The sequence below is a fragment of the Hippocampus zosterae genome, chromosome 15, assembly GCF_025434085.1.
Source record: "Hippocampus zosterae strain Florida chromosome 15, ASM2543408v3, whole genome shotgun sequence".
In the NCBI taxonomy this organism is placed as follows: Eukaryota; Metazoa; Chordata; class Actinopteri; order Syngnathiformes; family Syngnathidae; genus Hippocampus; species Hippocampus zosterae.
The window spans coordinates 4760569-4788399 of record NC_067465.1 but is presented as its reverse complement, the minus strand read 5'-3'; the positions used below and the strand labels follow the sequence as shown (position 1 = coordinate 4788399).

At 44.8% G+C, this 27831-nt stretch overlaps 1 protein-coding gene and 1 long non-coding RNA gene across 2 annotated transcripts in view; one reads left to right on the top strand and one right to left on the bottom strand.

The window, feature by feature from the left end:
* Positions 1-22238, bottom strand: part of LOC127615831 (vertebrate ancient opsin-like) — a 34256-nt gene extending 12018 nt beyond the window's left edge. Inside the window, exons 1-2 of the mRNA XM_052087154.1 lie at positions 21549-22238; positions 15902-16230 (exon numbers count right to left, since the gene is read on the bottom strand). Of these exons, the coding sequence (XP_051943114.1) occupies positions 15902-16230; positions 21549-21921 (702 nt within the window). The 5' untranslated portion in view covers positions 21922-22238. The remainder of the gene's footprint in view (positions 1-15901; positions 16231-21548) is intronic.
* Positions 1-27831, top strand: part of LOC127615832 (uncharacterized) — a 44765-nt gene that overhangs the window by 9408 nt on the left and 7526 nt on the right. The window lies entirely within an intron of this gene.

Sequence of the window (27831 nt, the reverse complement as noted above, 5' to 3'; positions counted from 1 at the left end):
TCACCGCCACTTATTGAATCCGTTCCAGTATGTTAACTATCCAATGGCTTATATCTTTCTGGCTTGACAGAAGGTGCATTGACTGTTCTTGAGTCCCCGGCGGACTGTCAGTTATTTAACACATCATTAGTGCACACTGCTGCATTCGGGAAAAAAAATACCTTTCTACCAAACTAAAAAAAAAACTCCCCACATGCAGTGTCAATGGCCGTTTTCGATCGGGGTAAGTGGTCAGTCACTTGGTTCCTTTTGGGTGACAAAAAAACATTTTATTCTTTTCAGTGATTGAATTGAAACCCTTAATCCAAATAGCGTTTGTCAATGCTTGTCGTTTCGTCAACTGAATAGGACAGCAAAACATTCTTGTTTTCGTGGTGAATGTTGAGTGGCCTATTTTTCTTTTTATTTGGTCATACATGCACAAATGACACTGCACTACACACCATGTATTTGTTGAGCAAAAAGAAAAGAAGAAATTCTCTTGACCTCAGTTCGTGTGCCCGTGACCTAGCCTTCGAATTGAAAAGTTTTATAACAATTGAATCACACTATTAACTGTCTGAGGGTTTTTGGGACATTGCCATGTAGAAAGTAGCTGGGGGGTGGGGGTGGGAAATAATCCACCAGAGAGGAAGAGTAATTTGAGAGCATTCAGAGCATTGATTCGCAACCCAAGCTAGCGAGCTAGCTAGCGAGCTATCTATACACTATCGCTACCAATGTCAATTTCAACCATCCGCTGCAAATATTAACACGATCGACGTCTACGATGCACTGTGTGAGGGTCGAAGTCTGCGACCCAGTGTATCGGGGACGATACTCTATGCATCGTTATCTTTCTCCTTTGACCAGCTACCGAGTGCAATCGTCATCTTTCCTTATTTCCTCTCCTCTGTCACGTCGATCGGCTTTCGCTCCAGGCATTAATTATATCGCCTCATAAACTAGTGTGGCTCCAGGTGGTCATGGTAACTGCCAGCTCCAATCTGAGACGTTGCTTTTGCCACCATGGGATTCTGGAGAGTGTACGCACAACGTGATGAAGACGACTGTCCTCTCTCTTTTTTTTTAAATGGTGTCGAGTCTGGATTCGAGGAGAGGAAAATATAATGCTGCCGGGTCAGAACAAGTCATACTGAAAAAGGAGATTTCGGTTTTATTTCATACTTGCCACGGTTCAGTTATTTAACAGTTTTTCTAAATTTGCATTTTAGTTTTGTGGTTCTTTTTTTTTTTAGTCGTTAGAAAATTTCTATTTCACTGCCGATCCGTTATTTATTATTATTTTTTTTGCGTTGCGTTGTTTTTTTGAGTGAGGTCATTTGTTCACGTGCACACCGCACAATGTCATCTGGACGAATAAATTGTAGATGGAATGTCAGGTCTCGTTCCATATGCCAAAGCCACGTTGCACCACCTCTGCAGGAGCTGGCTGATGCTTTCATCCAGGTCTGGGAGGGGATCCTTCCAGAGAGAATTCCCCGACGCATCTGGACCACGCCAGGGCGTTTTAGGGACATCCAACAAGCACAAGGAGGCCACGCACACAACTGAGCCTCATTTTGACTTGTCCTGAGGAATTTCCACTGAAATTGGATCAGCCTCTTTTCTGAATGTCCACTTTTATTTCACGTAGGATGCCAAAACCAGACCCCTGTGGGATAATAATCCAATTTTACATTACTTTGTCCTCAACACATTCCACGGTGGGATTAAAGTGCAACATTTCTTTAATTGATTTCTAAATTGCATTATTTTAGTGTTCCCTTTATTTTTTTGAGCAGTGCATACAATCTGGTGGTGTTGAGGTGGAGAGTTATTAACGTAGTGTTGTAAAAAGTTGCTATTTTGAATGGGGTAGAAGTACCCGAGTCTTGAGGGAGTTTGGGGAAAAGGCCAGATTAAAAAAAAAAAGTAATAATAATGTGCTATTCCAGTGGCAAGAGGTTAATAATTGTTTTTAAAGTTTGTAGGTAGAGGCTGCTGCCGGCTGGAACAATTGTAAAGTTGTGAAAATGATTTCATAAGGCACCGTGGCATATAGCGCTTTAGGAGATAAATGAGTTCAACATTTAGGCTCAAAAAATGCAATGTCGTCGTCACTGACAATGTGGCTGCAGTATTGTTTTAATTAAACACTGACTGTCTTTCGGAATGCCATTGTGCAGTCTCGAGACTCACAGCCGCAATTAAAGTTGACACTGGGCTCTGTTCTCGATATAGTACGTCAACCATGACCCGCCTGGGGGAGAAGACGGCAACAACACGAATGTAGAAGAATATTATCGGCGGAGGCAAACTATATTAGATCAAATCATACCATTACCATTTTGATTTTTGGAAAAAACGTGCAACTGTTTAAAGTCTCGGTTGTTTTTGCACAACTTGCTATTCGTTATTCAGTGTCTAAGACGATAATTGACCAATACATGCCCAAATAATAAGATAAGATAAGATAAGATATCCTTTATTCGTCCCACACTGGGGAAATTTACAGCCTCCAGCAGCAAGAATGTATGTAGAAAGAAGAAAGAAGAAAGAAAAACAACAACAAACATCTTTCAATTAAATGCAATATGAACACAAAATGGATAAATCGCAGTACTATTTACAATTTTCCTTCACATCATTTAATTATTATTATTATTATGATTGTTATTTTTTATTCATCAGCCTGACAGCAGTCGGTAGTAATTATACTCCTATGCCTTTCTGTGACTCTTCCGGTCTCCCTATAGTTGTTACAATGATGGCATCCTGTGACACGCTCAGCTAAGCAGCCGCTTCTCTTGGATGGGAATACTTCCGATCATTTTTTTTTTGGTCGTCATGATGAAGACGACTGTTTCATGCATTTTTAGGCTCATCGTGAAATTTCTACCAAAAGCCAAAAATTCCTGACTTTTTATGAATAATTTTTATTTTATGATTATATATTTTTTTAACTTCGTAGGTTATCTGTTGAGTAGTTCAGTACTGCGCCAGCAAGCTAATTAGAAGGTTGTGCCAAGAGGCTGCCAGCCTGGCGACTGTAAATCACTCTTAGACTTTGGAGGCTGCGGGCATTGTGTACCTCCTGGCGCTGCACCACCTGCCCTCGTCTCACTTTCCTTTCAGTTTGTCGCTACACAAAAAAAAGGCCACTGGACCGTGACATTGGTGGTGGGAACCAAAAAGCAGTTTGAGCCACACATGAAAGACGGAACAAAAAAGGCAGGCGGGCAGCAGGCAGGCAAGTGTGAGAAATCAAATTGGTTGTTTCACACAACAAAGAAAATGTGTGGGGGTCGTATGGGTATGAATGAGAGTGTCAATTGTTGTTGTTTTTTGGAGTTATAGAAAATACATGGCCGTTCGATGTTGTTGGTGCTGTTCTTGGCTGCTACTTTGCGACACGTTTTGTACTCTCTCAAACACACAAGCTCACAGAGAACTTTAGAAAACTTTTACCTCATCATTGAAAGCAATCCCACTGGAAAAAAAAAAAGATGTTTTGCGAAACTGTCAACACGCGTCATTCGAGGAGAGTTGAGCTCAACCTTCTTAGCGAGATGACACCGACTCAGGATTGAAGGAAAAGGAGATTAGAGAATTTCATCGAGTGACTTTTCCTTTTTCAAAATGGAAAAGGCGAAACCGACCCGGTGGAAAACAAGTTCCGTATCAAGTCTAAATCAGTTACAGTACACTGAAAGTGAAAATGCTGCAAGTGATATACTGCATGTGTCTAATTTGAAAGGAACAAAAAAGGGCATGTGGGATAACATCTCGGCATCTCGTACTCTTGACGAGCACATCCAACACCCCCCCCCCTCACTTCTCCGACTTTCCTGATATGATCACTTGCATGAGCATGTCATTTCTGCCATCAATATGTCCTTGAAGCTCTAACAGAAAGCTCAAGATCTGCAAGTTGCTCGAGGCAAGTGATGCACATTAGACTGTAATTAAAGTGGCACTTTTTTTGTCATTCAACGCGATAATGATTCCACACGCTGGAAAGTACAACTTTTTGGGTGTTCCTTTTCAATGGCTTCAGTCATATTTTGTGCCTTTGGTGCAACCTTGACAGCAGCGACGGCATGAGAAATATCAAACCTAAACAGACTCTTGGCACGACAACATGAATGTGTCCAACCTCTGGCAATTTAGCGCTCCCAAAGTCTAATCCGCCAAAGGGTGAGGGCGCTGGATGCTGAGACGAAAACAAGGCATTAAACTGTGAGCCACAAACTTTGTGGAAGAGTGTGACAATGGCGATGAGGAAACCATTAGATTTTGGTCCGATCCATCAAAGGCAGTGGCTGAAGCTTTTTTTCTTCTATTTGGTAGGATGGCAAGGTCATATTTTTTAAGTTGTTTTTTCCCCCCTCCACTAGGAAATGATAAATCTCACAATCTGACCACAGATGCAGGAGTAATTTTATTTTCCTAACTTTGAGATTTTTTTTTTTTTGAAGAGGCGGTGCTAGGAAAGATGCTCATGAGATAAAGTGTTGGCATTTTACGAAGCTTTGCACTCGTAAAATCCTTTTTTTTTTTTTCTTGAAAAGTACACCTTGAAAGTGAATTTTCAATCATTCGATATCGTCCTCCACTGATGAAATGGTAAATGGAGTGCACTGTAGGTCTACTTTGTACATCGTATGGTTTCTGCCCAAACAGCTTGACACACGTACATTTATCGATTTAACTGGTAAGCACAGCGGGAGCACGCCGGTGGCTGCCTGCTGCCGTTTTAATTCTTCAAATGCCCAAAAGCTTTACTTTAAAATTGGACCTTACCTTAATCAGAATCCCGCGTCGCATTGTAACCAATGCTACAATCCGGGTGGCTTAATGTGGCTCGTAAATTCCGAATCCCAAACCACGCCACCGTAATTATCGCTGCTTTTTCTTTTACGCCGTCTTCTTCTACTTTTAGGGAGTTGGCAAACAACTTTTTGGTGCATGACCATATTTGGAGATACATTGTGGGTTTGGATAATCCTATTTCACAACGTCGTACTGAACCCAACTCTTTCCAAAAATAAAAAGAGAAATTCTCAACTTAACTCACAAGAACTTCTCTGTCAAAATTCAGGGCTACTTTCTGACCTCTTTGCTCTTTAATTAGTTGTTATCTTGCCTGACTTTACATGCTCAGACTGAAAGGTCCATCGGTACTTGACCTGATTAGTGACAAATGCCACCGACGGACGAAAACCAACTTTGCTCAGTACTTAGTCTGTCATCATTCCTCAGCAAAAAAGATCACCCATCAGTGATGCACTGAAGGAATGCCCACTTCTGGTATTTTGTGCCGTCAAAAGACCATCAAGTGCTGTATGTTTCCCATTAAAAGAGGAATTTCACTCTTATAGTCCAATGTTGACACGTGTGTTATCTCGTAATGTGTTTAATGAACTTGGCGGCCAGCTATGTTATTTTTAAAACCTTTTTTTTCAATTCAAAAGTACATGAAAAATAATTGTTCTCAAACTGACTGTAGAAAAATGATCAACACGTTCCTGCTGCACATCTGTGATTGTCACTTTTATTGAAGCAAAGACGGTAAAAACTGTCCTGCACTTGGCAAGAAGATTCCGTATGCTTCAAACAAACGACTTAAAAGGGACAAAGTGTTGTAGTAATTCAGAATGGGATGTGGCGAATTGAATATGCGTGTGCGTGTGCGCAAGCTTATGTGTACCTACATTAACCGTATATATTCAAATGGAGTAGGCAGAAATGTGTTTTCATTTGATGCGAATGCGCTGCGAGGACCGCAGGGAGAGGCACGACACAATAAATGGACTTTTCCAATTGCAGCCCTCAGGGTTGTTACTTTGCTTCAGATAGCATTTGGAATGTTCTCTGATACCAAATATTTTCCCGCATCCTGAATTTCTAAAGGGACTATCGATTTAAAGGGACCAACTCTTGGGACCAATGTTATCTTTGGCCGCTAAAAGCCAAACTAAGCGGAAGATGAATAGGAAGCAAGGCGAAGGCGGGAATTCCTAATGAGCGCTTTTGTGCGCATGCTTTTGGCGAACGTACGGGCACAGTTGATATCTCAAATACCGTAACTGCTGTGAACCATTGCATGCGTCATCTGTACTCATTGGAAGCACAGCTAAATTGAAGGAAAAGACCCGAGGAGATAATAAATGTATTCCAAAGTAGAAATATGCGTGGCAGTTGTCACATCGCTGATGTCATACACATATTTTGAAGGCTTTTCTTTGCACGATGCACTCGATGGAAAGAGTTTTACTGCTACTCTTCAGATGCCTTTGGATCAATAAAGGACTGGCTTAATAAGAGTGGTGACTGCGGAATGCGGGCCCAACACACAAAGACATATCGACAATCCCAATCTGGTCATGAACGCACTTAGGGCTCCGTTTAAAAGGTTCAATGGAATAAAACGAAGCGCTGAGCAAAGCCTTTTATTGTGCTGACGCGCATGCATCGCATCTGTAGCTTGAGCGTTCACCTTTCAGCCACCGCGATGATGTCAAATGTGTCCATGGCAGTAAGACGATAAACGCGTCTCTCTTTTTGGGTGATTTTTAATTTTTTTAGATCATATTTTATGATCTCAAGGGGCAGCGAATCCCTCGATCAGTGACAAATTTACAATTTACCTCCATCGAGTCCCAGGGACTCGCTGATCAGAAAAGTGTAAGTCCCATTATGCATTTAGAGAGTCCCAAATGTTGAATTCTGAAATGGTCTACTTATTCAGTTGCATATGATAATAACACAAAAAACAACATATACATACAATTATAAAGAAATGCTGCAAAAATTTAAATAAGTAAGTAAGTAAGTAGCAGGGCCGAGGATTTCGGAAATTCACGATAACCGTTTTTCGGTTCCGTCGGATTACCCAATGGGAAACCACGGTAACTCATTTTGTGTTCCGTAAACCATATGATGTAAAAGTGACTTAAACTTGTCTGTTAGCGAGATGTTCCGAATTTGACATTGAGTGTGACATCAAATATTGATCATTCGCATAACAAATAGGAATGCACAGTCATTATCGACTTGATAATTATCTAGCCAACATCTGGAATTACAATGTTTTATCAATTAATCTGCTAACAAAAACACGCAAGGATGAAGATGAAAATCCAGTGATGCTGTAGTTGGCGTGACGCTCCTTTGTATATAATAAAAATAAAACCAACATTTGATTTGAAAGTGTTTTTCACAGTACTCAAAGACACTTTACAACAGTTAATGAAGAGTTCCGGGATAAAAAACATTATTTACTTATTAGCAACATTGTACTGTACCTATGGATGTTTTTGCGAATGCGGTGGAACCACAATGCGTCCCAAATAAATCTGACTTCTCCTCTGACGATGCGCGACAGCGGCGCAGAGAAGAGGTATAGCGATGGGGTTACAGTCTAACAGCAGACTATTCACGGACTACGCAGACCTTGGCGGCACTTTGGTAGAAGTCGTGCGCGTCTGAGGGACGATAACGTAACCCTAATGAAACGTATCAAACAAAATATATATATATTTTTTTCTTTTTGGAACATGGAATGGGACGAGCCAACTTCACGCACAGTGAACAGAACTCTTGAAGCCAGTTTTCGTAGTCTGCCTCCTCTTCATCTAGCGCAGTAAAATACGATGCGTATGCGTTATCGTCTCACTTGCAGCATTAAGAGTAGAGCACAGACACAAAGTCACATTGTCAGACCGTTTGTTATGCGCTTGCATTTCTTTAGTTGGCAGCAGGGGGCAAAGGGTCCATCAATCTGTGTGTCCTGCAACACACACACACACACACACCTCAGCAGGAGAAGGTCCTTTTGGGTTTTAAACAGAATTACTGTGATCCTTAAAAATTATGTCCGTCCACCCTTGCTGCGTCGGGCGAGTGAGTCGGGCAGAGGTGTGATTTATTTGACTTTGTAATTCAGGGAACTCGATTTGAGTTAATGCCTGAGTTTCAAACTCGACTTTTAGCTAATAAAAAAAATTGTTGCGCAGTCAACCGCCGGATTTAGTATGCGCATCAGACTAAATAGCACTGGAAAACCACTCAGCGCCGTTGAACATTTTCACCGCGTCCAACATGAACTAGCTGACATTCCACACTTGGACAGACAAGGAGAGATATTGATTAGTGAAATGGAATAACATTGAAAAAGCGAGGATGGCTCGGTCCGCACGCTCCGCGAGACATCCAACAATCGCCCATCTCTTGCGCTCCGAGAAGCAATCAGGGCAGTCTCGGAAGTAAATGTCAGAAAGGTTTCACAAAGATTGAGATCATGCCTTGACAGCCTCCACGTCTGGATTTGAAACCTAGTTATTTGGGGCATCCGTCGATTTGCTATTTTTTGATCAATCCAAGACCTTGTTTGCCTTTCTGTTCCTTTCAATGGAATCCACTTTTGAGTGCGCTCCAGCCTCGCCTGCCGGCTTCCCTCCTCCGTGACAAAACAGAACCAAGCGTGCGGCCGCTGCTCCTTTTTCTATTCAGAATTCTCAGGCGGCACGTCCGATATCTCGGGGAGAGAAAGACACAACAGTCCCGAATCACAACTCGGGGAAGTCTACGCAAAGGCAAGCGATCCAAGAAAGATTTCGCGGTTCGTCGCTCGACTGTGTGATTCCGGAAACGGAGCAATTGGCTCGCGTTGTACAGGCTTCAATTAAACTATTCATTCATTCATCTTCCGTACCGCATGATCCTCACTAGGGTCGCGAGGGGTGCTGGAGCCCATCCCAGCCGTCTCCGGGCAGTAGGCGGGCGACACCCTGAATCGGTTGCCAGCCAATCGCAGGGCACACTTAGACGAACAACCATCCACGCTCACACTCACACCTAGGGACAATTTAGAGTGTTCAATCAGCCTGCCACGCATATTTTTGGAATGTGGGAGGAAACCGGAGCACCCGGAGAAAACCCACGCAGGCCCGGGGAGAACATGCAAACTCCGCACAGGGAGGCCGGAGCGGGAATCGAACCCGGTACCTCTGCACTGTGAAGCCAACATGCTAACCACTGGACTACCGGGCCGCCCGGTAATTCAATTACCGGTAATCAATTAAACTAACCATCAATAAATGTATTTGGACAAGTCTCAAACTGCGTATGAATAAACCGCCGAGCATCGGTGAGAGGAGGAAGAAGCTCAACGCTTGTTTCCCCACATGCTACTCACAAAAACGTGTATTTTAGACGACAGTAAAACTACGTCGCAGATCGCAGATTCCCGGTCCGCAATCCCGCTATTTTTCGCGCAACATTTCACAACGATATTGTTCAATATATCTCAACGAGTGGCTTTTGAGGGATGTCGTAGAGTCGCATGAAACTTAGAAGCCCAATACGTGCTACGGTCAAATGCGTTTGCCCTTTTGTCCTACTTTTGACTCTGAACTTTGTCTTGAGAATGTCCAGATGAAAGCTTCCCATATTGAAGCGTTGGGGGTGTTATTTTCAGACTCTCCGTCCCACTTTGCCATTGGGCCAAATGTGAGCGGAATTAGAAGTGTACCATATATGGCGTTTGATGACAGCTGTCAAAAACGTCACGGGACAGATGGCTTTCAGCTCAAGCCACTTATAATTAGTGCTTTGATTTACTGGGTCACTAATGCACATTGGGAAGCTCTTATTAACCCATCTAAAAACTTGTATGTGCATAAATATAAGCTTTGACTGGTTGTTTCTTGTATTGTTTCCACAATACTGTAACTTTGGTGAATATATGTCACACATAAAGTGTAGTTTGCGCGAACGGTACCTTTTCGATAGAGTACCATCGTACCGTGTCATTATTTCAATAAGCAGCGGCTCTAAAATATGAACGCTCTCATTCTAATCAGTTTTAATTGAAGAGGAGTAAATGGCCTTTGCCCCGCCATTAAATGCGCGTGTCTCAATTATGAGGGTAACTGCTCGAAATGGTCACACGTAAATCTAGTTTACAATTTTGCACTGGCTAAAAGACAGCCCTCGCTTTTGAATTGGCCACTGGGAAAAGAGCCACAATTCCAAACAAACAAACAAACGGGGCACAGATGATGGATAGCAAAGAAAGTCTCAAGATAAAAGCAAAACAAGCTTGCAAAGATCAAGCGAGACACAATCTTTGCTGGCTTTGGCTCACGCTGCCTGATCTGTTTTGGCAGAGGAGTGCTTTTTTTTTCTCTCTTTGCTACACAATTTTATAGCTGCAACTTGATTACACCTTCTCCCCATCTGATTACGTCCGTCTCTCGGGATTTTAAATGAATTTTGTAAGTTGGCTACGTTGACCTCCACTCGCTAGAAGTCTTCCACGTTAAGGTTATCAGCGGGTTTTAGTTGATTGCGTCTCACGGCGAGGCTGAAGGGCCAGACTTCTTTGCAACTTTTTAGTCTTGGTCCCTTTCAAACAGTCCAATGAAATTGCATTTATTCCATCCACTGCTTTGTGACACTCACCATTCCACATCTTTTTCATTGCCTCGCAAATGCGGTTTCAGGTAGAATTCGTAAAAGAGGCAGCTGGGCCGAGAGGGCATCTGAGGTATGGTACAGAACTCATTCGAGCAACAAAGTGGGCAAAACCAAATGATGATAATAGAGCACGGACACAGAAAGGATACTTGACGAGGTTCGTGCAACTATACAGTAAAATGAATGCAAAGTGGAGCGTTGTATGGGAAAATGAAATGGACCAAGCGTGCCCGTCTGCAAGCAGTATTAAGTACTACGCGCCGTCGGTACAAATGCACAATCGCATGAGGACAAAGAGCCGAATCAGAATTCTGCCTGCGCAAAGAACTTTACGGGAGAACTTTCAAAGCAGCTTCTCCTCTTCTCTTCTTATGCCGTGATTGGGAAGGGCCGTGTGTAGTTACGCTGAATTGCGACATGTATATAAGTCTCCGTCGTGAAGAGCAGCTGGCGCCTTCGGCAGCCATATTGGATAGCAATAGTGTGACGGATGATCACACAAACACATCCGCGATTACGTTTGGCTGTTTGACGGCACTCTGTGATAGGGGAAATGTATATAATGCACAGTATACGTAACGGCAGCGACAGTCTAACTGTTAAAACACGAGCTGTGTGTCACGGTCGTCGATGTGTTCCTGCAGAAAATCAATTTTTTATGTTCCCACCAGGGAGGGGCAGAGTAATTAATTATTTGACGATTAGGAATCGGGTCGATTGTGTGCAGCTGATTCTTTTGTTTAATTGTGTTTTGAAGCAATTGAGGCAAAGTGGAGTTCAGTGAGCGGGGCTGAAACCAAAAGAGGTATTATGCATTCAGTCTCCAGAAGAAGAACGTGACATCAACTACGAGAAGTTGAGCCGTATCCACGCAGACTTTCCTCGGGAAGATTGATTCTTTTTTTTCTTTTCTTTATACTCAATACAAATCCTACATCGAAACCCATCCGTTTATTATTCAATTGTCCCAGAGCGCATCAAGGACATGAAATCATCCGCTCCCTCGGTCCCACAAATCAAAATATTGAGAATATTTTTCCTACTTCGGCATGGTATGATTGTCAGTTTAATCCAGCAGCGCTATTCGGAACCTTGGTAGGGGCATCGTGTTTCCGAGTTGTCCTATTTCCACCAATGTGCCGTACTCCTCGCTGCCACCAGGGACGTATGGATAAAATCATTGGATTTTGTCAACCAAAAAAGTCAAGGTTATTGGAAGATGTCATATTTTATTCCCCGGAACATAATCTTGGATGGAATTTTATTGGATCTTGGCAAGCCCCGAAACACACTGCTTACAAAATGGTTTTCAAAAGTCAATGTCGGCCCAAAAGCTCTGGGCCAAAACTTGGGGACAACAACATGAATGAAAAACATGCTGAAAGTTATGCTTCCAAAATTTCACATGGTCTGATCAATTCAATTCTGACTTTATTGATCATGTCTTAAATAAATAGCTCCCTGTGTAAATGTCCCAAGTGGTTTTCTTGCCCCGCCCCTGCAGCCAATCAACTCCTCTCCTGCCCTCGTTCGTCTCTTCCCCAAGCCCGTTTCTCACCAATGTGTATTTTGTTGTTTTGATTCAGGGATTGTCATTGTGAGTCTTCTCTTTTGCATTTGTCTTCTTTATAAATAAAGTCATGGTATAGATTTAAAAAAAAATATATATATACTCATATATTCTGTATGAAAAAAAAAATCCTTGTCTCACCCCTCGGGGTGGTGTCCGTCCCCCCCCCCCCCCTCATTCAGCTCGGGTCCTCTACCAGAGGCCAGGAAGCTTGAGGGTTCTGCGCAGTATCCTTGCTGTTTCCAGCACTGCACATTTCTGGACTGAGATGTCCGATGTTGTTCCCGGGATCTGTTGCAACCACTCATCTAGTTTGGGGGTCACTCCCCCCGAGTGCTCCGATCACCACAGGCACGACTGTCACCTCTCCAGCTCCTCTCTGAGCCCTTGGTATTTCTCGAGTTTCTCATGTTCCTTCTTTCTGATGGTTCCATCACTTGGGACCGCTACATCCACTATAACGGCTTTCCTCTGCCCTTTATCTATGATCACGATATCTGGTTGGTTCGCCATTACCATCTTGTCAGTCTGGATTTGGAAGTCCCACAGGATCTTCACTCTGTCATTCTCAAATATACATCTCAAATATCCATCCATCCATCCATCTTCCGAGCCGCTTGATCCTCACTAGGGTCGCGGTGGGTGCTGGAGCCTATCCTAGCCGTCTCCGGGCAGTAGGTGGGGGACACCCTGAATCAGTTGCCAGCCAATCACAGGGCACACAGAGACGAACAACCAACCCCGCTCACACTCACACCTAGGGACAATTTAGAGCGTTAAATCAGCCTGCCACGCATGTTTTTGGAATGTCGGAGGAAACCGGAGCACCCGGAGAAAACCCACGCAGGCCCGGGGAGAAATGCAAACTCCACACAGGGAGGCCGGAGCTGGAATCGAACCCGGTACCTCTGCACTGTGAAGCCGACGTGCTAACCACTGGACTAGCAGGCTGCCCATCTCAAATATATATACATATATATAACAAATGGTTCTTATTCCTTATATAACTATACTTGAACAAGAGCACTTCTCTCATAGAGACGCTCTCGCTTCGAAGAAATTATTTGACTTTCCGGTAAAGTGGGTGGTTCAATTTTTTCCCCATCCCAAGAGTACCTCATTTGCATTGAAATGTTCTCCAGTACCCTGTGCCTACATTGGATGATATGATAGCAAGTCATTAGTATTACCAAATGGTCCGAGACTTGGGGGTAAAAATGCTTGTGGCGAATGAATTTACACCAGACTGATGCAAGGTCACTTCATTTGATGTGGGCCCAGCAGTCTGAAAAGGATTCCCAAACCAGCACACCCAGCCCCTTCTCTTTCATCTCTCTCGCTGCTACGCTCTCTCTTGATATCTTCATCCCTACCCCCACCCCTTCCCCGACCCTCCCGCACTCCATTTCTAACTGTGTCACATAGCCTAAAGGATGTTGGAGAAATTTAGCGCATGAGTGAATTGCTAAATAATCACAGGAACTTTATAAGTAGCATTCAGACCACCGGATTGGGGGACACGTGTGGCTCGCCAGACCTCGGTCTTCAGGGGGGGCACGTGAAATGCATGGGGGTGGAGGTGTGTGCGCAATTATTCTGATAGTATTGCCCTGCAGACAGCGCCTTGCTCCATATTTTTGATGATGCTATGCCGGTCTCTGCATGCGGTTAATAGTCTTGAAATTGCGACACCCGCAGCACTCTATGACCAGAGTCAACATTTACATGACATATTCAGCCCCGAATCGTACAGCGACGCCGAAGTCGCGTCGGATGTGGCAAAGTGAAGCGATCTGCGAAGATGACCCGTTCATTTACTCATTGGACACGTATCATTAAACCCGAACTCATGAGATGAAGACAGAACCATTACTTTGGATTGTATTATGTCATCCTAACGGCGTTTTCTGAGTATATTAGCCATATTTTATAGCTAATGTGATCTGAAGCGCTAACCCGATCCTTGTAGGCTATCCAATCACAATTCTCAATTTAGGGCTGCCACAAATGATTATTTTGCTGGCCGCGATTAGTCAACTAATCAGATCATACGCAAATCGCAGTACATGGCCCCAGCAAGCGGCTGCTCTTCTAAAAACCATCATCAGCTTACGACTTCAATTCTTTAATCGCAAAGACAATTAAAATGACGGCACATTCAACTTTGGTTTATCGTTGCAGCCTGTAGCGGCATTCATGACATGTTGAGAGATGATGGCGCAACTTCAATTGAAGGCGATAGTGTAGCCAAAACCTTTTTAGTTGTAAAAATAGAACCGATAACTATACAAGATGCATAGCTGCACTATGAACACAATGAAACGATGTTTAATCGAAGCAGAGGGACAAGTAAAGCCCATCATTAGTGAAATCACCGGAAATAATACCATATGTGCAATTGGCATGTTGTCAAATATCCCAATTATTGACCTCCTTTTTTTTGTTTGGTTTTCAACCCGTTTGAGCAATTTGCCCCGTGATGATGAAAGCATCCGGAACAATCGATGTTAACAGGCAAACCACACCATGGGATCATTTGTAATATTTGACAGCTCCGGTTGTTGTTGTTTTTTTTTTTCCTTTTTGGGGCACAAAGAAGACAAATCTCTCCTGTTTTGTCATCGACCTCTGTCTGCACCCACCGTCAAGCCCCACTTTGAACCCTTAGTCACCCCCATGCGGACTGTTCAATTGACTGCCCCGTTATTAGATGAGGGATTTCGGCTTTCTGCGTTGAGTTGGCCAGTCCCCTTTAATATGTCCCAAATGATACAATCCAACATCACCGCCAATAAGAGCTGACGCGCGGCATTGTATTGTGTGCCGGGAGAGCACCCCAAAGGCTGCGAAAGATAAAGACGGCTCACGCGCTCTCATTCTCCGCAAAAGGAAGTACAGGCGTCATACACCGTAACAGACATGAGAGGAACTGTTTTGCAGAAAGTAACAGCATGAGGTGAGAATAAGATGTCTCGGCACCAAATAGAACTAAATATCAGTCCTTTCCCCTTTGGTGCTTTCTTCAAACACGCACATAATTCTTCGCTAGCGATGAGATACCAACTCTGAAATGGAGAAAGCGTAGACTTCTAAAAGGAACAACTTGGATTTTTCCAAAAAAAAAAAAAAAAGGGCTGTGTTTACACAGGTCTTCGATTTGTCTTTATCGAAGGAAGGCTGCGCTGTTGTTCCAAGACTGATGATGTCCAGTCTTTCCAGGACTTTGCTGTGTCAATATCACGCATCAGATTGTTGGGCAGTTTCCGAAGATAAGACACGAGCGTGCTGATGCAAACAAACACATGCACATGTCATTGTTTATTTGGCGAGGCATGGTGCTTGCTCACAGACGGAGGAGCTTGATATCTTGGAAAATTAGATCTGGGACTTGTTGCAAACAGTGCACTTTGTGTGCGCGTGTGTGTATCTCTCTCTCTCTACCTATCTATCTATCAAAAGAGAAAAAAAAGGAGCATGAGAATAACTGAATTTAATTTGGGATTAATCTCCGGATGTCAAACAAGTTTCCCGGCCCTCGAGGATCAGAGTTTGAGGCCCTTGAATGCGGACTCATTAATGGTGGGAACGCTTTTTTTTCATGATTAGTTTTGGTGTTGGTGTATAGAATGTATTAATTATTCCATCCATCCATTTTCTAATCTGCTTATCTTCACGAGGGTCGCAGGCTCGCTCCGGCAGTAGGCGCGGTACACCCTCAATTGGTTGCCAGCCAATCGCAGGGCACACGTAGGCGAACAAGCGTTCGCGCTCACAATCACGCCACGGGACAAGTTGGAGTGTTCCTGGCTCACTTGCTTCGATTGTGTTGATGCAGCAAACGTTCCCCCGAGCCCCGTTTGGACTGACCTGTTTGATGGCGCACAGCAGCTTTCCGTAGCAGAACACGATCACCAACAATGGCACAATGAGGCAGAAGATAAATAGACACACGATGTAAGATATGTTATTCGCCGTCTTGGCTTTCCAGTTGACGGAGCAGGTGGTCCCCGGTCCTTCTGGACCGTAGTGACTCCAACCGATAAGCGGCGGCAGGGTCCAGATGAGGGAATAGACCCATGAAAGGATGATGCCCAGGCAGACCTTGCGGTAGTTGGATGAGTCGGCCTCAGTGGGGGTCATCATGGTACTGTAGCGCTCGTAGGAGAGGACGGCCAGAGAGATGAGGGACACGATGCCTGCAGTGAGATGATAAATATTTAGATGCATCGAAAAGACCACGATTAGCAAACGGTAAAACACCTTTAACAAAACACCACCTTAGAAGGTTCTAACAACTTAACAATGCACAAACGTGGAAAAACAAAACCAAAAAAGAAAACAGCTTTTTTAATAGCAGGTACTGAAAATATGTAATTCACTTCAATGGTAGCGTTTGTATGACCTGACAGTAGAAAATGATTAAAATGAGCTTTTGAAAAATCCAACCCTTTCTGGCCCAATCTTGGAATTTGTAATTATTTGTAATAATTTGTAATTATCCAATTATTCTATCGAAACTCATAGCGTGACCAAAATGGCCAATTTTGTTTCAAGTTTTAGCCAAGAAGAGCGCCAGCGCCAGTCTAGCAAAATGTTTTTGTTTCTGTGGTTCATTGAATCTTTGTGTGTATCTTAACATAACACGTTTTCCGTTCCGGTAACTCTGCCTGCAGTCCCAAAAATCATTGTAGCGTGTGCTTTTCTGATCTATAATCTTATCAGCCAAAGTGATTCCGTGTAATTATCAGGCAGCAATGATGCGTGCAATTGGTTAAACAGAATACAGAATGGCCCATTGAATGATCAATATCGAGAAAATAGGGCACCCTTCTTCCATTGATTGGCGAAAGAGGACCCACAGCGGATGCGCAGTGGGCTGATCGGTGCACCGAAGACCCTCTCTTTTATCAAATCGTGCTCCTGATTCAACTGGACGGCTTTCGCAAAACCGGTTTTCACATCGGCGGGAAGGTTAGCGTGGTTAGCACTTATCAGGCTTCTGCAAAGCTTGCTGATGAGCTGATCATTTGACTCGGGTGTGTTGGAGGAGGGGATCATGTAAAACAGGCTGAATAGGGGCTCTCGAGGACTGGACTTGGCTACCGACCGCACTTTGGCAACCCGCTGTGAGCGCATCTGCCACAGTCTTCAGGTTCCTGCGTAAAGTAAACATTTCAAAGCAACAATAATTGATAACATTTTAAGTTTAGCAATTCAACTAAATAATTTGAGTTTTAGTGGCGGGATGTCGGTTGACTGGTTAGCACGTCCGCCTCGCAGTGCTGAAGTGCAGGGTTTGATTCCGGCACTTCCTGTGTGGAGTTTGCACGTTCTCCCCGTGCCTGTGTGGGTTTCCTCCGGGTACTCCGGTTTCCTCCCACGTTCTAAAAAGATGCGTGGCAGGAAAATTGGAACACTCAAAATTGTCCCTCAGCGTGGTTGTGAGCGCAAATGGTTGTTCGTCTACGTGTGCCCTGCGTTGACTGGCAACCGGTTCAGGGTGTCTCCCCCCCAGCCCCCGCCTTCTGCCCCCAAGACAGTAACGTAACGTCATAGCGAGCACAACTTTTGCTTCGCGGCCTCTCAAATCAAATGAACGGATCAAAGGCAACCGCTGAATCACATTTCCTGAAATCGAGAGCGTGAAGAAAGGATCTTCATTCCATCCTTAGCCGAGACCCTTTCTTACATCTCTGCCTGAAAAGTCTGCCAGAAAGCAATGTCACCTCCGACAACCGCGTATCTAGGAACAGACAGACTGAATGAAAAACACGAGATTGAGCCCTACCCCACGTCTTCAAACGCAAAAACATCACATTGTCGTGATCCGACTCGGTCGCCCTCTCGTCACATTTCTGTCTCCGCCGGCTGCGGCTTATCAGCCGGCTGGCGCTCTCTGACCTTTATGATGCTGCATGTTGTTGTCCATGCGATGACCACTTTTGCCGCCATCATGACAAAGTAAACCTCCACTCCAGCCAGGTGCTTTGTCTACCAGACGCCCATTTTCAGATGCATTTGCTCTCTTCCGGATGCGTGCATGTTCAACCATCTTTGTGCTCACATTATGGATGTCTGTGCGATCTAGGCGATCGAACGTCAGTATGCAGCAAGTGGGCTCAGCACTGCAAGGTTAATCCAGTGACTGTGCAGAGTCCACTTGAGGCAGGAGCACGACTCCAACAGGATGCACGGACATGCGGAATTGATGAAATTCAGAAAGGGCGCGAAAAAAAATGAGAACCTCTGGACAGCTACATCGTCAGAGGTGGCAAGCAGAGGTGAATAGGTCAAATGTATTGCACAGTGTATGACACGGGGAAAATACGCACGCCCAAAAATGTTTGCACCCGATAAAATAAAAGCAAAGGAAGTTCAATCCAAAACTGAAATGAATGACAGTGAGTGCAACACAACGCAGCCGATCACAAGCAAAATCGTCTTGAGACAAGAACAAACCTTATCAAGATGGCAACCCGGACGTTGGCAGCACTGCCTTTTAAATCTATTTCGACTGTCAAGGCGACATTCGTCATCTCAAAAGCTGCATTGAAATGTGTCGAGAAAGCGTCACTTGATCAAAACTGAAGCCAGCACGTTCTATCCAATTACGTCTTGGACACTTTCTCACAGTTTCCTTGGTTTTTATGAGCCCATTAGGGGCCGATTCAGCCATTCCAAATGCAGATGCTAATGATGCTAACGATACAGACTTTCAATGCGTCACCCCTACGGCTCGCGGAAGACCAACTCGTGTCGGATCAGATTAAAATTGGCTCCTATGGATATTCGCGGAACACATCTTCAGATCTTAATCTCACTTGAGTTAGAGAGGTTGAGGCGACAGTTCAAGTTCACACGGGGGGGGGGGGGGGTATCGGGTGGCCCGCTTTGTTATCGGCGCTGCAGTTGAAATCAAGTCATCCTGTTTTGGAAATTGCCAAATTATTCCCACAGATATGAAAGTGTGAGAGTCTGGTTTTCATCTTAAATTGGATGGATTCCAGCGATGCTCATGAGCGAAGGGAAATATTCGATTGAGCCAAGTTGAGCGCAAAAATGTGAACGTTTCAGCATTTGACATGATAAGGAACAGAGTGGCCAGTGTCAAAAATAGAGCCAGTCCGACTCTTTTGATGAATAAGGCTCACTGGGCGACTGGCTCTCTGCTTTCTCAAACACAATTTTGGATGTGCACATTTCCACTTAGCTGCTGTGCCACCCAATTGAAGAGCAAATGTCTTCTTTCAAGAGTTTTGGCGTTGTTGGAAAGACGATTCCAGATTGTGTTTCAACGCAACAAGTAGTGGAAGCAAAATCATCTCTTTGAAACCCGTAATACGCTTTCCAGCCAAAGATTTATGAGCCCTGCCACCAAAGTTTCAGCGGAGGAAAGATATTACGGGAGACTGCGGCTCATTTTGTATGCACTTATAAAAAAAAAAAAAAAAAAAGAATGTCGAGCTAAGACTTTCTGAAAAAGTATCCATTTTTTATTCAATGTTACTTTGGGATCCGATTAAACGTCATCTCTAAAGGCGACAAGCTTTCATTGTGAAGACGGACGAGCTCGAGGAAAAAGCAGCTGAACATAAAATTTGCGGGATTGATGGTTGTGTCCTGAGGTGCGTAAACAAGTAATGAGAACAAGATCAATGACAAAAACATATACAAAAAGGACGGCGCTGACGTAGTTGGATTCGATATTGCGCTTTTAACAAATGCAGGGGGTGGCTCGTTGTAATGAAACAGATTTAAAAGCCAGGCAGGCGCTTTCGGATAGCTATTTAGAAAATTAGTGATTACGCGTTGGTCGCTCACTCATTCATGATGTGAAGAAATTACAGGAAGATCTTAGTTATTAAGATAAGATAAGATATCCTTTATTTGTCCCACACTGGGGAAATTTAGAGCCTCCATTGCAAAAATGATTTACCAAATATTTTGTAACAATACATGACATTTTGAGTTGTTAAAAACATACATTAAGGTTATATTTTCATACGTGGCCCAAGTGTTGTTTCTTTTTGTAATTTTATCGTCAAGTGTCTGATCGAGAGGTGCTTTTCCGCTGTTGTGGGAGTGAACACAATCCACTTGTTTTGTTGTTTGAACATTGAGGAAGCAGAAACTGAATCGCTGAGATCCATGCAGAAGATCTAAGAGTGCCAAATAAGTTTAGGAAAGCCTGCGAGGAGACCCCCCAGGGGCCGGTGGGCAATTACAGACCACCGCTGTGAAGCAGCCACTCACAGACGGCTTTCCACCACGATCGTTCGTGGCCGTGTGTGCTGACCCAGTTACTTCTACAAAATCATTTCTGTGACAATGCTCGATATTCTATTCGGGGTTTCTCGTATTTTTTCAGCCCAAGACCCAAATTAGAAATGATATTGAAGGAACACGCTCGCATACAATTTTTAAAAAATTCATGCCTTCTTCGTTGTGTCATAAAATGAGCCCGAATACATCTCTCTATGGTTACGTCCATCACGGCTGCACATGATTAGCTTCACGAAGGTTCCATTTTTGATACAACTCTCGATTTAGCGTTGCACCTGTTGCGAATATCCGCGTATTTTAGTCGGTATGCGGATGAGCGCTTTTCGGATGAAATGACGAGTATATGAATTTCTGCAAGCCCCCCACAGTTTATAGAGACGAAGACATTGAACGGGCCGCTTGCCATCACCGCGCTCACTCTCTACGATCACATCAAACGTACACTAGGGTCCCATTTCTTATTCCAAACTGTCCGTATTCCGCCTGCGCCGCCGCCCGCTCATAACCCCAAAGAGCCTGCTTACAGCACAGCTAAATGAGGGGCAATGGAGCGTCTCTTGCCTCGGGCGCACGAACAATATCAAGTACACAACAATAAAATAAGATATTTAAAAGACTGATTGCACCCTGCGCGCGTGCGCGTGCGGTCAGAAGCACCCAAATGACGCCACTGCCACTATAACGGCCGCACAGGCCGTCACGACAAAACAAAGGACGCGCGTGTCGTAGGGTCGCGTTCACGAGCGCACTTACATGTCACCTCTCACCATCGCATTCGTGGCACTCTGCAGCCCCTCACGCGGACTCACGCAGGACGTCTTCCAAAGTAGCCCTCCAATAGGAACAACGCTCATTTACACCGGCGGACGTCATTAATTGCTGCATTCGGGGACGTGATGCGCAACCGCCGTCTCGTGCGGAATCGTAGGGGTGGGGGGGGGGGGGTGGCTTCTAGCGTGAAATACAAAAAAATGACGACAGCAAAAAACGAACGAGGAGCGCAGTGCAAACTTGTCTGTCTGGTAGAATACGTCAACCTGAAACGTTTCCAGGCTCGAATCGAACTTGTGCGAAACACGAACATTGCGGGGGGGAAAAAACTGAATTCGGACGCGTCGCGCGTGTGGGTATCCGGCGCGCGCCGAGTGCGCGACCGCGGCCCCCGGGACGCTCGCCAAAACGGCCCGCAAAGAAATCCGCGAACGTAGCGCAAAGCGGGAGCGTAACTTACCAAAGAGCGAGTTGGCGAAGCCGTACCACACGCAGCCCTTGGTTCCAATGAGCCACCTTCCCTGCGTGCTGGCCGCGAAGCTGAACGGCGTCCCCAACACGCACACCAGCAAGTCGCTGACGGAAATGTTAATCAGGAGCAAGTTGATGGGCGAGCGCAGGATCTTGTAGCGGCAGTAGAGCACCAGAACAACCGAGTTGTTCACCAGTCCAAAAGTGCCGATGAAGCCCAAGCACACGGCGACGACGAGATTCCCCGTCGGAGTGAGGGTGGAGCGCCGAGAGCCGCCCCCAAGGTCCGGGTGCCCTTCCCCGGCTCCGGCGTGCAGGGCGCTGTTGAAGCCCGCGCAGATGCTCACGTTGGATAAAAGCATCGCGGCGGCGGTGGCGGTGGCGGCGCGCTGGGTGGCCACCGATCCTAACAGTCCGCCGCACTTACGCCACACTTGTTGGGCTTTCTCTTCATGTGCGCGAGTGGACAAAGGATTTGACGTTCGGCCATCGGAATTCTGATTAAAAGCCAAAGTGTAGTCATTTAGTGCAAAAGTTTATTATTATTATTTTAATTTTTTTGGGGGGGGGGGGGGCAGAAGTTATTAAAGTGTACAAGAAGGGAATGTACGGGGATAATTGGGGAGGAGGCAAAAGGAGAAAAAAAAAAGTTCGATCAGGCTTTGCTCCACCGTGTGGCGGTCTGCATGCACACTCGCGCTCTCTCTTTCTACAGATGCTTCAGTCTCTCCCGCAGACACCTTCCCCTCTCTGGCCGTGTTTAAATCACTCTTGGCCGAGCGAAGGTTGCTGACGTAGAGGCCGAGAGGGGGGGGGGGGAGGGGGGCGCGCAGGTGCCGTGGGAATCAGAGCATCATCATCATCATCATCATCATGATTTTGTAGACTCAATAGAGAACTGCACACGCTGAACCCAATGTCCTTCATGAACAGTTGGGTGCAGGCAGAGGTAGCAAAAGTAGTGGCACTATTTGTGCACCAACCCCCCCCCCCCCAACCCCAACAACAAACAAGACTCTTAAGTTACTTGATTGAGTTAAAAGTAAATAAAAATGAAAACGGAAATAAAAAGGTCCACACTGAAACGCGCTCAGAAGAAAAGGTAAAAAAAAAAAAAAAAATCCAACATACAAAAACAGTCGGCTCTCCATCCTGCGCTACCTTGCATAGTGCCCCTACTGAGGAGAAAAATAAATCACTGTAAGAATAAACGATCAAAACCCGCTCCCTAGGCGGTCCTGGCTTGAATGGCGACCGGTGCGAAGCCCCCTCACACACACACAAACACAAATGGGGGGGGAGGGGGCAATATATTCTTGTTTTTTCTTTCAAATACATTGCACTATGAAGCAGTTCGAACACAGCGACAGCCTACGCCTATGCTGCAAGACAACCATATCCTGGAATATACAGTATATATTTTTTTCTTTCCAGGAATTCCCCCCCCCCCCCCCCGCCCCCGCCCCCGTATGGCTGTGCTTATCACAAATGCCAAAGTTGCTAAACTTGAGAACCAACTTTTTTTTTTTTTAATGGCGTTTACACAATATCCCAACTTCATTCGTTGGAATTGGAGTTTGTACTTTATTTCCCACCACTGATCACGGCTCATTTTTTGTGAGTGCAAGCCCAAACTCCACTAATACCCAATTCGCTTGACGAACAAGAGCCCCAGAGTCTCGCTGGTCTCCAATAGCTCTTGCAAGGACAGAGAAAACTCATGGAATTATCGTGACCTGGATGACTGAAAGCGTTGGCTGTCCCATAAGATGAAGACGCTCAAATCTTTTGGGACCCGACTCACCCTGAGATATCGCTGAATCTCATGCAAATTGACAAACTCGTGCGTAAGCAAATTAAAGAGTCACTCCACATATTGTGTGTGATTGGTTTTGCATGACAATTGGCAAGCAAGCTGTTTTCTTTCCATCAATAAGAAAAAAAATCAAATTACACTTAGTTCTTCATTCTTTTTGTACTTAAAAAAAAGGCAAAAATAAATTGGAAAAAATCCATTCATAGGTCAAAACTGTTATCATTTTACCAGAAAATATTTTTTGTTAACTGCAGTAGTCGAGGCCAGCCGGCCCATTTTTTATTTTGTTCTAAGAAAGTCCGTTCATTCATTTCCGACGGCCTCTTCTCTTCATTTCATCGCATTTCTATTGACAGCCTGAATTTACAGTGCATGTACGCTGTTGCAGGAAATATAATCATTACACATTTACTTAAAAAAAATTATCTGGATCATGATGATTTTTTTGCGGGGTGTATCTATGTAATCATATGATTGAGTAAATCCAACTATACAATTTTTGAAAAATCTCGGTGTATGAAGAAGTCCAATTGTTTTATTTTTTATTTACTTCCAATCAGGTTTCAGTCCAGAGGGCTGCCCGGTAGTCCAGTGATTAGCACGTTGGCTTCGCAGTGCAGAGGTACCGGGTTCGATTCCAGCTCCGGCCTCCCTGTGTGGAGTTTGCATGTTCTCCCCGGGCCTGCGTGGGTTTTCTCCGGGTGCTCCGGTTTCCTCCCACATTCCAAAAACATGCGTGGCAGGCTTATTGAACACTCTAAATTGTCCCTAGGTGTGAGTGTGAGTGCGAATGGTTGTTTGTCTCTGTGTGCCCTGTGATTGGCTGTCAACCGATTCAGGGTGTCCCCCACCTACTGCCCGAAGACAGCTGGGATAGGCTCCAGCACCCCCCGTGACCCTAGTGAGGATCAAGCGGCTCGGAAGATGAATGAATGAATCAGGTTTCAGTCCCCTGTAGGCTGTTTTTTGGTGCCCAGTGCAAGTCTGGCAGGAAGCACAGTCGATTGTCCCTGGTGCGAATGATGGACAATATTTGATTAGCATTTTTTTATGATTTAGTCATGTTATTAGATAAATATTGATTCTGAACTGCTCTGGATGATGTCACTTGGCACCGTTGCATGCTCTTATATTGTATTTTTGGACAGTATTATTCTATTATTTCTAAAATGACAGCGTCATAGTGGTTCTATTAAGAGATGGATTAAGTCCACTAAATCCACGTGGCCTACCATTGTTTGTCTCAAGTAATCCTTGATGCATTTTCAATTTGTTAAAAAGCTGTTAAACAATGTGAATACAAAACTATGAATACACAACAACAACAAATAGAACCTTTGTTTTGATACCACGTGAATAATTCACAAGCCACGGTTTACGCAAGCAGCTAAAATTAGCAGCCAACTCTATCGCCACCAAAACATGATTCGTCCCGATCCAAGTCATCTCTTGTCTCAGTGTGGCGTCATCTTCGGCTAACATGGCATCGCTTCTACACTCAGTCCCACAGTGACTCAAACTCAACAATTCACCTCCCACTGACAGCATTCACACAGTTTCATTTTGGGCAAAATAGAATTTTCCAGGCCATTCATGGCATCTGTGCCATTAAGGTTTCCTTCTGTGCGTATAATGAAGGAGTGGCGAAGGATTTCTGTTTCACTTTCTCTCCTTGCAACCCCTCCCACCATCTTTGTGTGCGTGTGTCTTCCCCCGAGGGGGAATCATCTTGTACACTCAGAGTGCACGGAAACAAGAACGGGCCGAACCTAAAGGGCAAAAGTCGGCCAAACGTCATCCATCCAACATGGCTGTCCGTAACCTGAGCGCTCCCCGTTCTCCAACTCGCCCGCAGATCCGATGCTGCCCCTTAGCAGCTGCTTGTGCGATTCATTTGTCATCTTAATCCAAATAAGGGCATTTCAATGAGCGCTAATTTCTTCCCCACATAACGCTTTGGAATATCAGCTCATCTTTATTTAAATGACAAGCGAGACTAATTCTCCAATTCTCGGCAACTTCATATGATTTTTTTTTTTTTCTCAGACAGAAAATAAGGAGAGCCGAGGTAGAAGTAAAACTCACACTGGGCAAAGGAATTGTATTCTTTTGTCCGGAGACGTTGGTGCTTTTGGTTTTCTGGATTGCTGGTGAGGGATTTTGACATGATTGCTTGACATCAGCATGCACTGAAAAATGTAATATAGGCGGACGGTGATCTCCGCTGTGAAACCGAATCACATTGCAGGGGTTACGCCTGGTGAAAAATGCCCAAAGCAGACTTAAATTAGAACTAAGTCAAGTTATATCTACCTATTTTTCCCAAATCAGCAGGTGCTTCGGTTTGAACCTTATTGGGACGCCACTGTGATCCCCGCAACGACCAAATTACGCACGTCTTTATTTTTATTTGACACGATCATGTCATGTGGTGGGCGGCCCGGTAGCCCAGTGGTTAGCACGTCGGCTTCACAGCGCAGAGGTACCGGGTTCGATTCCAGCTCCGGCCTCCCTGTGTGGAGTTTGCATGTTCTCCCCGGGCCTGCGTGGGTTTTCTCCGGGTGTTCCGGTTTCCTCCCACATTCCAAAAATATGCATGGCAGGCTGATTGAACACTCTAAATTGTCCCTAGGTGTGAGTGTGAGTGCGAATGGTTGTTCGTTTCTGTGTGCCCTGCGATTGGCTGGCAACCGATTCAGGGTGTCCCTCGCCTACTGCCCGAAGACAGCTGGGATAGGCTCCAGCACCCCCCGCGACCCTAGTGAGGATCAAGCGGCTCGGAAGATGAATGAATGAATGAATGAATGAATGAATGTCATGTGGTGCACATTTGATGACACTTTGCTTTTTGTTGAGTTAACCTTTATTAGTTGCAGTCATTCATTATTGTGTTGACAATGAAGTGGTGGATCCCAGACTTTTTCTTTTTTCTTTTCTTTTTTTTAAAGTTGAAGACCCATGCCCCTCACCGCACCACCGGTTCATGTGTTTGCTTCTCGCTGCAGTGTTTTCCATGTTGATTTGGCCAAGTGTGTGAAATGCAAAGGGCCGCTTATTCTCAGCATTTCACCCAAGTGAACTTTAAATGTGCAAAGAACATTCCACAATAAAACAATTAATTCAACAATGTCAAACTAACACAAGAGCCCTAAAAGAAAACAGACAACTTCAACTGTTGTTTACCGCAGCACTCATCTCTTGGGTTGGATGCTTTTGGGTTCAATGTCTTCCTGATTTTGAATGAAAAGCATGACTGCTTTTTAATGAAGACCAAACAAATATCTAATTAAGTCGTGAATCTCCCCTACTGGGGGATCAACCGATTCTTCTTCTTCTTCTGCATCAATTTTTTTATTGTCATGAAAACAGTATGCTGATAAAACAATTGCAAAGAGCGTCCAACGTGGTTCCGACGTCCGAATTCAGAACGAATTTGTACGTTCTGACCGTAGTTTGTTGTGACTCCGCCATGACCTCGCGGCCACTTTGGATGATTGTCGATTGACGCTTTGTGTGGAAGATTCCCTTTCCAAAGCGAGAGATCATTCCAGCCGTCACGGACAGACAGATTTGCTTCCGTTTACCAGATTTGTTTTCAGAGCGTGCGCGCCATGCCTCCGGAAGTACAACAATGCGCGAGTCGATCTGTGTTGTTGCTAAGCAACGGAGAGGAATCCCACGCTGCGCATTTTGTTCCTAAGCGGCAGTTAGCTTCCCACAGTTCATGATGCCAACGTTTTTTTTCGCTATTTTGTGGCAAAATTCTGGTCGTTACCATGAAGTTGACATCGTGAAGGTGCTCGTTGTCAGCAAAATCGGCAAATGGAAAATGAATGACGTGAAATCGGGACTTTGAAATGTGATCGTTAGAGAAACGTTGAAGAGGTTCGACTGCACCGGCAAAACATTAACACCACAGGTATAAACCATCTCACCCCCCCGCCCCCCCCAAAAAAGAACGATGATTTATTTTTGGCGACATGTCTGCACTTTTGTTTTGCAGACAATGAGAACAAGATTCGCCCCGAGAAAGCAGTGAGTGCTTCAAGATGTCAACCACCGCGTGGCAATTAAAAGTGGGCCCGCGTAATCAAGAAGTTGGCATTTGCCGTTGAAGCGGCCTTCGAAATAATGCCGCCACTTTGTCCTACGCAAAGCCTGGCTATCCGTGCCCGGGGAAAGTCAAATGGCAACGTTACGGTTTCTCTCCAAGGTCTGCGCTCCTTTCCAAATAGCACCCTGGATGCACTGCAACAAGGTAATTACCCAAGAAAAAAAAATGTTCCGCGACATTTACTCTGACAACATCTCCACATTCTGTCCTAATTGGGTTGAAATTAAGACACTTGGGTTGTGTGGTGAAGATCAACTGCATTTACTCATCTCAGCGGGACCCGGGCGAGTTGGTATTTTCTTACACTTCCAGGTCAACTGCGGCGAGGTGTTTACAACGGGG